Source organism: Temnothorax americanus, unplaced genomic scaffold (genome assembly GCF_048541705.1).
Source record: "Temnothorax americanus isolate GAGA-0224 unplaced genomic scaffold, ASM4854170v1 Scaffold10, whole genome shotgun sequence".
In the NCBI taxonomy this organism is placed as follows: domain Eukaryota; kingdom Metazoa; phylum Arthropoda; class Insecta; order Hymenoptera; family Formicidae; genus Temnothorax; species Temnothorax americanus.
Window position 1 is genome coordinate 2,736,187 of NW_027509231.1, and position 13,867 is coordinate 2,750,053.

Here is a 13,867-nt window from a genome sequence, read left to right on the forward strand (position 1 = left end):
CCTCCCTGCCTTCATCCTGACGTCTCTACTCGTGTCTCCTCTGTTCCCTTTCGACGTAGCCGAAATCCGACTTTCGAACATGCATACGTCGGTTGCATCTGATGAGGACGAACTGCGCGTTGCTTTAAGTCGAATGTTTATTCAGAACTGCGACAGAAATGATAATTTTGCCGTATTTTGGAGGAAAGCATTTTTATTCAGGCATATAAAATAACAGTGATAGATCGTAGTGAATGGAACGTAAAATACAATTAAAATTGTAAGCTAAAAAATTCGCGTGGATGAACAAGTTAACGAACGACGTAATAAATGTACGGAATTAAAAGAAATCGATAACGGTTTATAGGGTTAAATTATTTCTATACGATTATTGATTTATCCTTTTAATTTCTCGGATTTCTAAATTATTTCTTAATTCTTGAAATGAGTCGACGTTCATAAAAAATGTATGAACTACAATTCAACTAGGACGACTATTTCTGGTCATTATAATGAAGCTTTTGTTTGGGACAGAACATCTCTATTATGATGGAACTATGTATACCGATATAAATAAACTACATTCGTAGAATAGATTGAGATTTTTCCGCAAACCGCGCGATAAAAATTAAACAGAGTCAGACAGTATCAACGACAGTAGCGCCATCAGAGTTATTTTTTTAAATCTATTAATTATTAAGGGAAAACGCCGAGTTGACATTATTTGAAAAGATTTTTATGGTGGATAAAACGAGTTAATTTGTCATAAAAACTTAAAGATTATAAGATTCGTATCTTTAATCGTTATATTTTTATAAATAAATTATTTACTCAAGAAAATCTATGTCTTTACTGTTATATTCATTTTAGAAATAAATCGAGGCACTTGCTGTGGACAAGACGAATTAATTCGTCTCTACAAATTTATAACTGCAGGAGGCGTTTTTGAACAATAAATTCTGAATAATTAAAAATTAATTAACGGATATAAATAAAAAATAAGCTTTATAGCTCTCGCTGTTGCCCGTATCACGCACATATTATTCTTAAATTAATTTATATTTTTCTTTCATTTTTTTCCTCAAATGTTTATCTCACTATATTGCTCACAAAAACGTATGCGCATATGACGTGTGTGTTTAAGTTCCGTATACCACGTAATTACAAAAGTATAGGGTTTATGCCCTACAATGAGAGGAATAAGGAACAATGAATTAAACATAGAGAGAATTCCGCGTCTTGAAAAAAAAATGTGACTATAAATTCTCTTCTGTTTAATTCCTTATCTTCTCATTGTGCATGAACCCATACACTGTTGTATTTGTACTTGCGAGCCTAAACGACTGTGAGAAGATCGGACGTCTGCCAGGCTCTAAGCAGATATCATCTCGGTACTCGGTACATGGCGCCAGCTAGCGGCACAAGATTATTTCCGTGTCAGCTGACAGCTGCCGTGTTCGGTAGCGTTCAGTTGCGTTCGGCCACGCAACCGGTTGCTCGCGCGTGTTCGCGCCGCGTGTTTCCGCGCTGCGAATAACTCCCGTTTCTCTTATCTGCGTAGTAGAGGCGTGCACTTAAGACGGATATATACCTGGCATCTCGTTGACGCCGGTCGCAGAAATGGAGAACGTTTCTCTGTCCAAGGTAAGCGATACGACACGTGCAACCTGTTGCTATCGCCGGCTTAACCTCAAAGTGCAAAGTTAGCGCGCAGAAATGACGAATAATGATTCATAGGCCGTCGCTTTTTGGCATGTCTTAAAAAGTTTCGCGAAGAATGCTCGTCGCTTCTCTTTTGTATGTACAATGTTACCTTTGTCTTTGATTAACGTCATTTCTTTATAATTTTTTTGTTTATGACTCTTCTGATATATTGGCATTTTAATTTTAAATATTTAATCTTTTGAAGATCGCGCGCGTATCTACTGAAACTCAATAAAATTGACGATAATTGATGGCAGTTGAGGGGAAGGATTAATATGTAGATATGAAATACACACACATGAGAATATAGTTTTCGATTTTCTTTAGTCATATAATTCGATGCATAATAATTTTTATAATTAGTATTAATGCAGTTTAGTCGCAGTGAGTTTTAAAATGGGCAATAATATGACACGCCAGTTTAATTGACGTGACAGAGAATCGGTGTGGCCAATTAAAATGTAATATTGATTGCGATTTTTTTTTAGGGAGTATTTTCTTATAAAGGAAGTTACAAAATTGGAAAGAAGAGAAAGAAAGTTAAATCCCCAGCGTATCTTAATGAACCCTGGTATATCGCGTATAACGAAACGTGGGGATATATCGAGCAGGCTGCGGAGGTACAACTACCGTGCGTTAGCTGGCCATAAATCTCAATCAAAAGGCAGAATGTCTAACAGAATACATTAATATTTCAGAATGTCAGGTCGAAAATGTTCCAACAAGTTATATCCAATTTGGAGTCTTTCGTGTCGAAAATAAAAGCGACCCCATTGAATGTATTGTCCAATGAAATAGCCACGGCTATTTTGCTGACAGGTGAAAATAAACGCTACATATTTCTGTGAAAGATTTATATTGTTTTCCGGAAATTTAGATAACCGAAATCGATTAAAAGTGTCTTGAAATAATTTTTGTTTATCAAGAGCATTTTTCTCCACTGTTCTTGTCTATTGAGGAATTTTTCTTCAATAGTTTCCGGTAAATTAATATTTAAATGAATTATAATTATAGGAGTGAATGTCCCCGATCATACGACACTTTTCGCCACGATAGTGTCCAAGGTTGATAAAATAACGCCGCACTTAGCAGTCGTTTGGAGCAGAAATTGTAACAACCTGAAAAGCATAATCGAAGACACTGTATATCAATTTATTCATCGGACTACAATTTATAAATCAGAATCGGTTAGTTTTGCGGTAATAGCAGTGTACAGGAAGCAATATATATATATATATATCTGTCGCAATATTTAAATAAATTATCGTTCGTTCGTAGGATGATGTTGTCGAAGTGCGTAAAAGTCAATGCACTATGCGCGTCTTGAAACAATTGTTTGCAGAATATCACGATCCGGAGGATCCTTTAGTTATAATCTTGCCGGATTTTGAAAGTTTTCCCACCAATGTATTACACGACTTTATCATGGTGTTGAGGTATTCTTAACAATATTTTAATGCATGAACAATATGTGAAAAAATTATATTTTAACCTTAAAAAATATTGCATAAATAATTTTCAGTTCATATAGGGCTTCATTGAAGTTCGTACTTATTTTCGGTGTCGCGACTACGTTGCATGTCGTACATAAATCATTGACCTATGACGTCACGTCGAAATTAGTAGTGCAGGCAAGTTAAACAAAAACATTCCGTCCAGCGCAAATGTTTGTCTGACTTTAAATAATTCGCCGTTCCATTTTGTTTAGGTATTCTATACGCAAACCCAAGTAAAAACACTATCCGATGTATTGGAAAACACTGTTTTCTCTACAAAGATTCCATTTAAATTAATCGGTCGCGCGTTTCAATTGCTGACTGATATTTTTCTGTTTTACGATTTTTCGGTAGATAACTTCCTACAAAATTACAAGGTAACGATCAACGAAACCTATTGAATGAGTTGACAATCGGCTGATTATTATAAGCTATACGGTAATTTTTAGATATGCATGATACAACATTTTTACGAGAACAATGTAACCTCTCTCTGTTGTCAACCGAAAGACATTAAGGAGAGACTATCTAAACTCACTGCTGAAAATATCGCGGACATCAAAAGCTTACCGTCTATCGCTAAATATTTGAAAGCGTCCAACGAAATAGTGAGTGGAGAGGAAGAGCTCAGCGATAAAGAATTCATGGTTCGCATAGTTTATTTACGAGAATCAAAAAAGATTGCAAAAATTATATAGCTATCGATAACGAGAAGATATCTTTCAACTATTATATAATTCAATTTACGCTATTGAGACATTTTAATACAACAGTCCATTAAGCTGTTTAATATTGGCAATAGAAAGATGGAAAATTTTTAATGGAAATAAAACTTTTATAAGATACTTCTGTGACTCTTAAATGTGTCTCTCTTCCTGAATGAAACTGTTACTGATGTATATAATTTTTGATAATCTTATACGTTTTTAAATTATCTTTTCAAGCTTCGCTTTTTGTAGAAACTGTTGGAACAATTGTTAAATAAATTCCACAAATTTATGGATCAATTTTTGATTATTTTGAGATGTTTGCACTGCCTAATTGCTTCACTGCCAGGCTCGCCAATGGGTAAACAGGTAATATAGCGTTTTATTCGCCAATGAAATACTGTATTTCGCAATAAGCAAGAAAGCAATAACGGCGAGCTAAGAATTGGAATCGTGGAACAATGCGACAATCGTTTCAGTTACGGGAGGTTTATACCAAGGCGGTTTACACGAATGATCTCACGGAGTCCACCGAATACAAAGAATGTCTGAAATTACTGGAATTTTTATCGAAGGAGGAACTCCTCTCGAGACTCGAATCTGTCGTAAAAATTGTCGAGGAATCCAAAGATCCGGAAATCAAGGAAATTAAGATCAACCTCGACAATCGCATCGAGACAATTCGAGAAGCTAGTTTAAGTACCACGACTTCTTCCGAAGTCATCAGTGTGGAAGAGAAACTTAGTCGTATGCAACTAAAGGAGGTGTGTGCCAAATCGGGCTTTCTTAACTGTACGTCTTTCTTATTAACCCTTTACGCATTTAGGCAAATACAATATTTTCAACTTTACGTTATTTATACTATCTCATACTGCAAATTAAAACGATGCTTCAAATCAAATCCGACACGATAAGATCTGATAACGCATGAAATGATTTTTCGTTCTTTATATACGATTAACAAGATTTTATCGTTTTACGCGAAGTCACGTAAAGGTAAAAATCTCTTTCTTTCTCTTTCTATATATATATATGTATACCGCCGCAATCGAGCAGTGCGATTGGATTTTCGCGGTTCAGAAATGAAGATTGAAAACGGTAGGACGCAATGATTAGTGGTGCAACTACCACGTTATCCTCTTTTCAGAAATTGCTCAAAATGAGTCAGCAACAGTCGCGTTCCGCTTACAAGCAGGCGCAGCTTGACCTGATCGATTACCTGGACCGAAAAATATTCTCCGTTCATCTAATCGATCCGAGTCGCGTGACGGCCCACGAGATATTTTGCTACAGCGACGGGAACCAGGCGAAGCATCATATTCGCGGCTCTTTGCGGGCCGCCATACACACGGGATTGAGCGATCCGCAGATGTATTTGGATGTGAGTGAAAGATCGTTCGCGGCAAATTTGGAATTGCGAAAGTAAACTTTTAAATAATATAAACGGATAGGACGTTGTGCCGCCGTCAGATTAATATTAAATATTATAAAAAATTTTTGCGTCTTGAGTTATGATTTGTGACGTGTGTTACGAAATCAAATTATTCTTCTCCTTTAGTCTTTTTTTCTATCTTTAGCTTCTCATTGTCAGATCTCTCCGTTTTTAAATATCGTCGTAAATATGTTGCTGCGCCGTCATCATCTCTCTCAACATTTTAAACTTTTCTTTTATGTACGATTCATCGGCAACTCTGTGAACAAATCAAGTTTATTCGACCTTTCGATAGACTTCCCGGCGCGGTTAATTGGAGACGTATATTTCAGTGCGACTGCTGCAAATTGGAGAATGATGACGACATTCCGCACACGCTCCCCGATCTGAGTATAATTTATAAGCTGCACTTGGAGTCCAGGAAGCTGATCAATATGTACGACTGGCTGCAGGTAACAATCCGGCCTGTGCTCATGTTTACAGGTTAATCCCTGTTACATTTACGGTCACGCACCCGGCCGACCGTCTCGTGATTTTAATCGCCGCGCGCCGCCGGCCGCGAGTGATTCACGCGAGCACGTCATTGTAAGCGAGGCGCGCGCACAAGGGGTGCCGAGTGCTTTATCGCCGGCCGGTTGTTAGAAAGCCGGTAAAACGCTTCTCATGAAAATTGCACCGGCGAAAACGTGCCCTCTCCGCCAAGCGGTTCAACGACGCCGATCGGAGATCACAGGATATATTACTGGACGCTTAATATAGCAAGAATTTAAAATTTTTTAATAAAACCTCGGAGGAACTTTATAAAATTCTCTCTGATGAGATCCTAACACTTGCGTTTTTATATATAGAGATTCTTGAGCTTGATTTTTTTTTTAAGATATTTATCGAGATATTTTCAAGTTTCTCTAAATTATGCTACATTTTTATTGCTAGATATATCTATTTTTAAACGTTACGAATTGCATCTAAAAACCAAAGAAGACGCACTTGATTGACTTTGCTTGCAGGCGTTCCTGACGATCGTGGATCCGCAGGCTCAATCTATGGAGCAACGCGACGTGGATCCGCAATTGCAGTATCCTTTACAAATAACGAAAGTTTTCGCGCGAACGCGCGCCCCTCGCGTATCCAACGTGATCGGTTGGATCCAACTCGTTGAGATTTGTCTTACCTGGCGCCCGTGCCTTTGAAATTCATATCACGCCTCCTAACGCGCGGATCGTACTCCCGCGTAGACGTAACTTCCGCGAGCTAGATACCCTCCTTAGTTTGAATAATTCGCACGTGTTATCTCGCATTTCATCATGTAGTAACTTATCCTTAACGGGAATTCAGAGCTCGGTTTACTCAAGCGATCGCCGCCCTGCAGTTCCTCGGCTTTATCAAGACTTCTCGAAGGAAGACGGATCATGTAAAGCGCCTTACGTAACAATAATATCGCGCGTTTGATTGTTTGCTTGGTTTGTCCGCACGGTTTGTTATATATGCGCCGTGTATGAACATGTGTTATTCTGTTTTTGTGCCATTATTCGTATTAATGAATAAATTAATATGGAAATAAATGTATTTAAATGTTTTTCACCCCATTATTTAACTTTTCCAATACACTGGAATATATGCATTTATTTTTTTGTTATTTTTAATTTTAATATTTAATTTATATTGCTGTCAATATTGCTGACAAAGAAAAAAGCAAATAACATTCGCCACAGTGGTTGTAATTTTAAAAAGTTTTTAATTGTGCTATGAATTTTAATTGAATAAAACATAACAAAACAAAAAATTAAATTACTTTTTCAATTTTAAAAATTCTCCGAAAAGATTAAATATTTATTCATTTCCAAAATCCGAGAATATTAATATTCTGCTATTAAAATGTAGGGGGGAAAAAGTGCAAAAATCGCTCTATACATGCAATATCTAAAAATAATATTGATATACACAATATATTATATACCTATATAAGTTTACGAATTAAAACAGTTAAAAACGCATATATCCAGATTACACGTACATCTTTTATTTGACAGAATATTTCTTATCGTTTTTACGATTCCCTTGTGATCGCCGAACGATCAAGGCTTCGTGCCCCGCATATTGATTCCGCCGTCTCTCTGAATTCACGGCGGAAGTTGTTATATGCCGAATCCACGGTGGAATAATTTAACGGCTTGCACGCATATTGATGATGCCACGTCCTGTATCTGCATAAGTGCCCCGGCTGCCGCGTTCTTGAGATACTTAAATCCCAGGTAGATCGACATGCGGCACCCCTTCTCATTTCTCTCCTTCGGCATCCCGGGGCTTTTGAAAATCCGCAATATCGATTACGCCGTCTTTGTGGCGGGGGCGTCAAGCGTGCCGCGCGTTCCACGGGGGGGATTGTGAAAAAAATTCGGCCGAAAGCCCGCGCACACGGCAATCGTTTCGGCATTTTAACGTGGACGAATATCGATTAATTGGATTCCCGCGACGCGACGGCCTTTTTCTCGCTCGGCGACACGGATGGAAGTTAACATTCCGCGCGACGACCTTTACTCTTTCGCTCTATGACGAACGAAATTTTATTCGCGTGAAAAAACTCAGCTCTAAAATTCTTATGGATTTAAAATAAAATTATAGCCGTCCTACAATTGTGGAAGCAATTGGCTCGTCGAACGAAGGAAGCGTACTTTTAAATCGTCATGACTGATCGTTATAGTTATACGTAATACCATTAGTTTATCTGTCTATTCACACATCGAAGTTCCCATGGTTTCTATCGCATTCGCAAGTGTGACAACATTATCGGCCCTCGTTACACGTACCATTACGTTTCCTCCAAACACCCGTTCCAATCTATTGTCAGAAGTATAACGTAACGCGGTCCGCAGCACAGGCTCTATGGGATAATGTTTGCAGAGGGCAAAGCCAAACGGTGATTTCGCGTCGTGGCCAATTGTAGAATAATCGCGTGCTCAAAGGAGAGTGACGGCGGGCGCATGGGGGAAGGATTCAGCAAAGGTTAACGTCTGTGTCTCCATAGGGATGCTCTTGGTGCACAGAGTACGTTAACCCCTCGGTCCGCCTTTGACCCTCTCCGAGAAAGGACGAGGCCCAGGGAGTACAGAAAGGGATAAGCTCACCCGTGAATATCCTTCGCTGCACCGACAGTAAAGCTCAAGGATATAGGGTAACTCGGTGTCAAAGGAGCGAGAAGCGTGTAACCTCTCATTGCATTGCAAGATTTCCTAGGAAATCCTCCGCGTGCGCGCACATAGACGATTCCCTCGTTGTTACACTCGATTTTTAGAACGTGAAAAATTTACAGAATATGGGGCTCTATAAATGTCTCTTGAATTGTCTATGTGAAATTTTGAAAATATAACTTTCTCCAAGGTTTGAAGGATTTATAGAAGTTAAGGAATCGATTATCCGAGACGCAAAGATTCTACGATCCGCGCCAAAAAAGCGATACGGTATTTGATTTGTAGGATACGAGGAATCCGAAGAATAACGTTAAGATTCTCGAACGACCGGCGCGGAATCTGTGTATACAATACCGTAAAAAAAAAATAAGAATACTTTATTAGAGAGAGAAGAATTTCGCTAAGTTGTAGAACGAAGGCAACTCGGAAAGCAATAAAACTCAAATTCTACCGGTTCACACCGGAAGAGCGTCAGAACACAATAATTCCGATGTCAAAGGAGCGGGGGCGGGGGAGTTCCGCGAGTCGATTCTGCGGGGATTCCGAGGACTCGGTCTATTGGCCTCCGTGGAGGACTTCGGCTCGTATGCTGATGAATGGAGATACGACGCAGCCGCTTGTGCATATCTACTTTGCCTTTCACGTTGTGCACGACGGCGACGGGATCGGGCGATGGATATCGATTCCCGAAGGCCAGCTCGCTCGGATTGACGGCGCATGTCTTGCTTCAAACGGACCAGCGGGACGTATGTCGAAGATACGTAACTTTACGACGAATAACTTCTTATGAAATTAAAGGGAAGGAAAAAAAGATAGCACGAGCTTTTATTCGATTCGACAGTCAAATTTTTTTACGTTGCGAATATTTCAAGATTAATCTCAATTAATCTCAATTAAATAAAAGTGCTAGATCATCATCGGGGACATCGAAGCGAGCTCGGGAGTTTCGGGTCGTCTACGTATATTTTCTACATGATTTATGTTCGACGAGAGCCGACTCTTTCTAAGGACCACTTTCTCTAACGTCTGTTAACTCCAACCGACTGATAACTTTTCAGAATAGCCAACTTCCACGGGCTATTCTGAAAAGTTAACGGTCGGTTAGAGCCAACAGACGTTGGCAAAAGTGGTCCTAAGAGATAAATCTATAAAGAAGTTTTGTTTCAATAACGTCAAATACGTCAAATCTGTTCGTTCCTTCTTTCTCCGTCTTTCGTGTCTTCGCGCTGATCTTATCCGCATCCCTTTCCTCACGGCTATCAATTCTCGCGCGCTTCTCCGCGCGAATCGCCCCGAAGAAAAATCTATTTGCAAGAAAAATCTATGAGAGTCCACTTTTCCAACTCGACCGAACTGTAGATTACCGGGCCGGGAATCAGTTTTCCGGGTCGGAGTTGCCTAACCTTTCTCGTAACCTTCGTGCTCAATCGACGGCGCGACCCCGATATCCTTTCGGCATCCTCTTTAACTTGTCGCTATCGTTATATCGGATCTGCCCCGGCGCGGCGAGACGATCGACGAAGAAACCGAGTCTATTCTTTATCCCGGCTGCGCGCGCGCGCGAATCAGATGTATATATTTTCACGTCGCAGCGATTTCTCTCGTTTGAAACGCGCAAACCCCTTCCGGGATAAAACGAACGAAACTTTATGTTGGACGCTCCGTTTCGCTCGGCGAGAAAGCCTTTTTCTATCATCTCTGAAAAATTACTCAACTTCCTCTTCATCACTCTACTTTGTGTGAAGATAAAAGGAATTAAAATAAGTTGACGGATATTCACTGTGTATACAGTCTGCATAATTGAATTGCTTATCCCTCTTTGAAATCAAGGACCGGCTTTTTAAATAATGTATATTACTCACCTCCCTTGTTACTTAACGTCAGTTTTATCAAACTTCGGGGATTTGAAATTTATTCCTAATCTTTTAATTTTTATTCTCCTCAGGTTCTAACCGGTAAAATCTCAACTGATGACAAACCGCATGTACGCGACTTTATGAAAATGCGAATACTTCCGTTTCGGCATAGTCAATGATGTAGCTTAAAATTAATGTAACACACACAGGAGTGTATCGGTAGAGCGATATCTCGCAGATGAATGACGCCGAAGGGAGGGTTGCGTGGCGATCGAATGCGATCCGCAAGTACCTGCAATTACCAATTATAATTGCATACAGACTAATTGGTAAACACTAATAATAACAACAATGCGCACTCATCGATCAGCAGTTTGGGAACGGACTACATTGCATGCCAATAATCGTTCGCTCGTTTGCCGTATATATGCTCGTGACCCGCGGGTCATATATTCGTTAGTCCCGTGTATTCGTTATTCTTGAATGCAAAAGGCTACAAATATCAGATTTAGTAAGTCTTTCCGCGCAAATATAACTGCTACTGTACGGATATCTGTACTAACACTATTAACCATCAGTGTAATGTTATCATGCAGGATGTTATTGTGTAACAGAAATAAACTTCGTCACGAAAAATTAACTTTATCGAGAGAGAAATAGTATGTTTATGGAAAAAAGCTTTTTTTGCATTAATTCTTAAATGCGACTCTCAATAGAATATCTTGTTTTATATATATGCTTTTTATATATGGATTCTTATATACATGTATTTTTATTTTACGTTTCGCTCACGCGATCTTCTTAAATTTCCAAGTTAAACGAATAAAATCTATTCTTTGAGACTAATTAGATATATATATATATATATATATATATATATGTATATATTAAACAAATAGATTTTATTTCGATTTTTTTTCAAATTTCCAAATTAAACAAATAAAATCTATTTATTAGTTAACACGATTTTCTTATATACAATATACATACATATGCATGTATTCTTCCGAATGATTATTACATAATTACATTTTTATAAAATAAAGTTTCAAGTGTTTTGCTACAAAAAAAAAAGACCGGACTTATTTTCCCCTTTCCCGAAACTGCACCCAATTCCTTTCGGGGGCCCCCCCGAAACCAAAAACCCCTGGGTTTATTAAATTTTGGGAGGGGTAAAAAACCCCCAGGGAAGGTTTTCCATTATTTTTCCCGAATAAAAAATTTTGGATAAACCTGGGGGAAACCCCTTGGGACTCCCCCCGCCGCCTTTTTTCCCGGGTCAAAAAAGTTTCCAAACCCCAAAAAAAGGGGGCAAAACACGCGGTGTGGGGGGGTTCCCCCCGGGTTAAATTTTGGGAAGCGCCTAAAAAACCCTGTGAGGGGGGAAAAACACCCATCCCGGAAAGGGAAAACAATTTTCCCCCTTAAACCCCCGGAAAAGAACATTTTAAAGATTTTCAAACCATTGAAAAATTTTTTCAACCCCGGAAAAATTGGAAAAAAGTCCAAAAAAATACTTTTTTCACAAAATGGGTTTTCGTTTTCCCTTGGCTTTTTTAAAATTTAACTAAAAGAAATTCAAGGGAAGAAAATTTTTAAAAAATATTTAACCAAATTAAAAATGTTGAAAAAATAAATTTTTTATCCTTACTTTTTTTGTTTTTTCCCTTTTTTCCCCCTATTAAGGGTTTCCCTTATTAAATAAAAAAAAATTTGACCAAAAAACCCAAAAAATTAAAAAAGATGGAGGTTTTTCCTAGTTTCCCAATGGGCTTTTTTTAAAAAAAAAAAATTTTTTAGAAAAAAAAAAACCCCCCAAACCATAACAAAAACCCCTTTTTAAAAAAAATTGCTCTAATTTTTAATTTAAAAATAAAAAAGAAAAAAAAGGGGAAAAGGGTTTTTTTAAAATTTTTATTTAAAAATCAAAGGGTTTTTTAAAAAATTTTTAAAATTTCTTTTTTCCCCGGCCTTTTATGTTTTTTAAAAAAAAAAGGTATAAAAAAAACAAATTTAAAAATTGCCCCGGGAATTAATTAACCCCTTTTTTTAACTTTTTTAAAGTCCAATCATTCATCCCTTAAAATTAAAAAAAATTCCCAAAATGTACAAATAAAATTAAAAAATTTAAACAAAACCGCCCAAAGTTGGGCCCAAAAAATTTTTCAAAAATTAAAAAAAGCTTTTATGTAATGCGGAAAATTTTTCGGGTTTTATCGCGTTTCTTTCCCAAAAATTTTGAAGGGGCCCGGAAAAATTTGGGGGGAAAAAATAAAAAATAATTTCAAGGGTACCCCGTTTTTAGAGGGGCCTTTTGTTTTTTATTCCCCTTTAAAATTTTTATTTTAAAAAAAAGGAAAATTTTAAAGGGGGCCCCCCCAAAAAAAATTTAAAGGAGGGAAAAAATTTTCCTTAAAGGGTTTTTTTTTGGAAAAAACCCCCAAAAACAAATGATTACACAAACCCCCATTTTTTTTTAAACCCCTTTTTTTGCAGGGCCTTTTCCCCCGGGGTTAAATTTTTTCCTTTCCCGAAAGGAAATAAACTTTAACCCAAAACCCCTTTATTTTTTCCCCCAAGGAAAGGGGGGGGGGGTTTTTTTTGCAAATAATCATAACCCTCCCTTTTGCGATGCCCCTTGCTTTAACCTACCCTTTTTTTTTTTGGTTGAAAGGGCCCTTTTCCCCCTTTCTTTCGCCCCGGGGTTTAAAAGAAATTTTAAGCCTTACCCCTTTTTTGATAAGCGTTTTCGGGGCCGGAGGCGGGGGGGAAAAAACCCGGGAAATTTTTTTTTTAAAAGACCAAAATTGTATTTTTTATGGAAAATGGGCCCTCATCAGAGAAAAAATGAGTTAAACAAAAAAAAATTAAAAAATATAATTTTTTTTTGGGGGATAAAAAATAAAAAATTTGGGGAATTTAAAATTAAAATTTTAAATTTAAAAAAAAAAAATATTAAAAATTTTTATTTGTTGAAAAACAAAATTAATTCCCACCCTTTTTTGTTTTTTGAAAATTTATTTTGTTAAAATTTTGAAAATTGAAATTAGAACTTAAATTTTTTTAAAAATAATTTTTTTTTTCCTTAATGTTTTTAAACCAAAAACAGTAATTTTTAAACTTTTGCCCTGTTTTAAAGTTTTTTTTTGGGGATTGTTAACCCGGGGGAAATTTTTTTAAAAGGGAAAAAAAGTCTTCCCCCAACCCTCCAGGGGGGAAACTTTTGTTGGGACCCGGAAAAAGCTAACATCTAATTTTTAACCCCAATGACTTTTATGCTTAAAAAAATTTCGGTTTTTCCAATAAACACAAATTTTAAAAAGTTTTTTTTTCAAATTTATATTCCTCCATATTTTTGCCCTTTTTAAATATTTCTAATTTTTTTTATCCGGTTTTTCCCAAAAAATTTTTTGGGAACCCCATTTTTTTTTTAAAATTAAAATTTTTCCCATTATTTAGGAAACATAAATTTTTCTTTTAATATTGAAAAATTCTATAAAAAAAT

The 13,867-nt window shown here is 37.2% G+C and overlaps 2 protein-coding genes across 3 annotated transcripts in view; one reads left to right on the forward strand and one right to left on the reverse strand.

Moving 5' to 3' along the window:
* Fas1 (fasciclin 1 Fas1 domain-containing) overlaps positions 1 to 13,867 on the reverse strand; it is a 234,673-nt gene that overhangs the window by 68,626 nt on the left and 152,180 nt on the right. The window lies entirely within an intron of this gene.
* Positions 1,432 to 6,884, forward strand: Orc3 (origin recognition complex subunit 3). The gene is made up of 14 exons (XM_077409550.1): positions 1,432 to 1,623; positions 2,172 to 2,303; positions 2,382 to 2,502; positions 2,698 to 2,870; positions 2,962 to 3,119; positions 3,206 to 3,314; positions 3,392 to 3,556; positions 3,629 to 3,826; positions 4,139 to 4,255; positions 4,366 to 4,650; positions 5,034 to 5,267; positions 5,651 to 5,770; positions 6,326 to 6,393; positions 6,654 to 6,884. Exons 1-14 carry the CDS (start codon positions 1,600 to 1,602, stop codon positions 6,745 to 6,747), a joined length of 1,998 nt encoding a protein of 665 aa, XP_077265676.1. The 5' UTR covers positions 1,432 to 1,599; the 3' UTR covers positions 6,748 to 6,884.

Coding starts and splice junctions, on each gene's coding strand:
- Orc3 (XM_077409550.1), top strand. CDS start 1,600: ATGGAGAACGTTTCTCTGTCCAAG. Junction 2,871..2,961: donor CAATTTATAAATCAGAATCG/GTTAGTTTTGCG, acceptor GTTCGTTCGTAG/GATGATGTTGTCGAAGTGCG. Junction 3,120..3,205: donor GACTTTATCATGGTGTTGAG/GTATTCTTAACA, acceptor AATAATTTTCAG/TTCATATAGGGCTTCATTGA.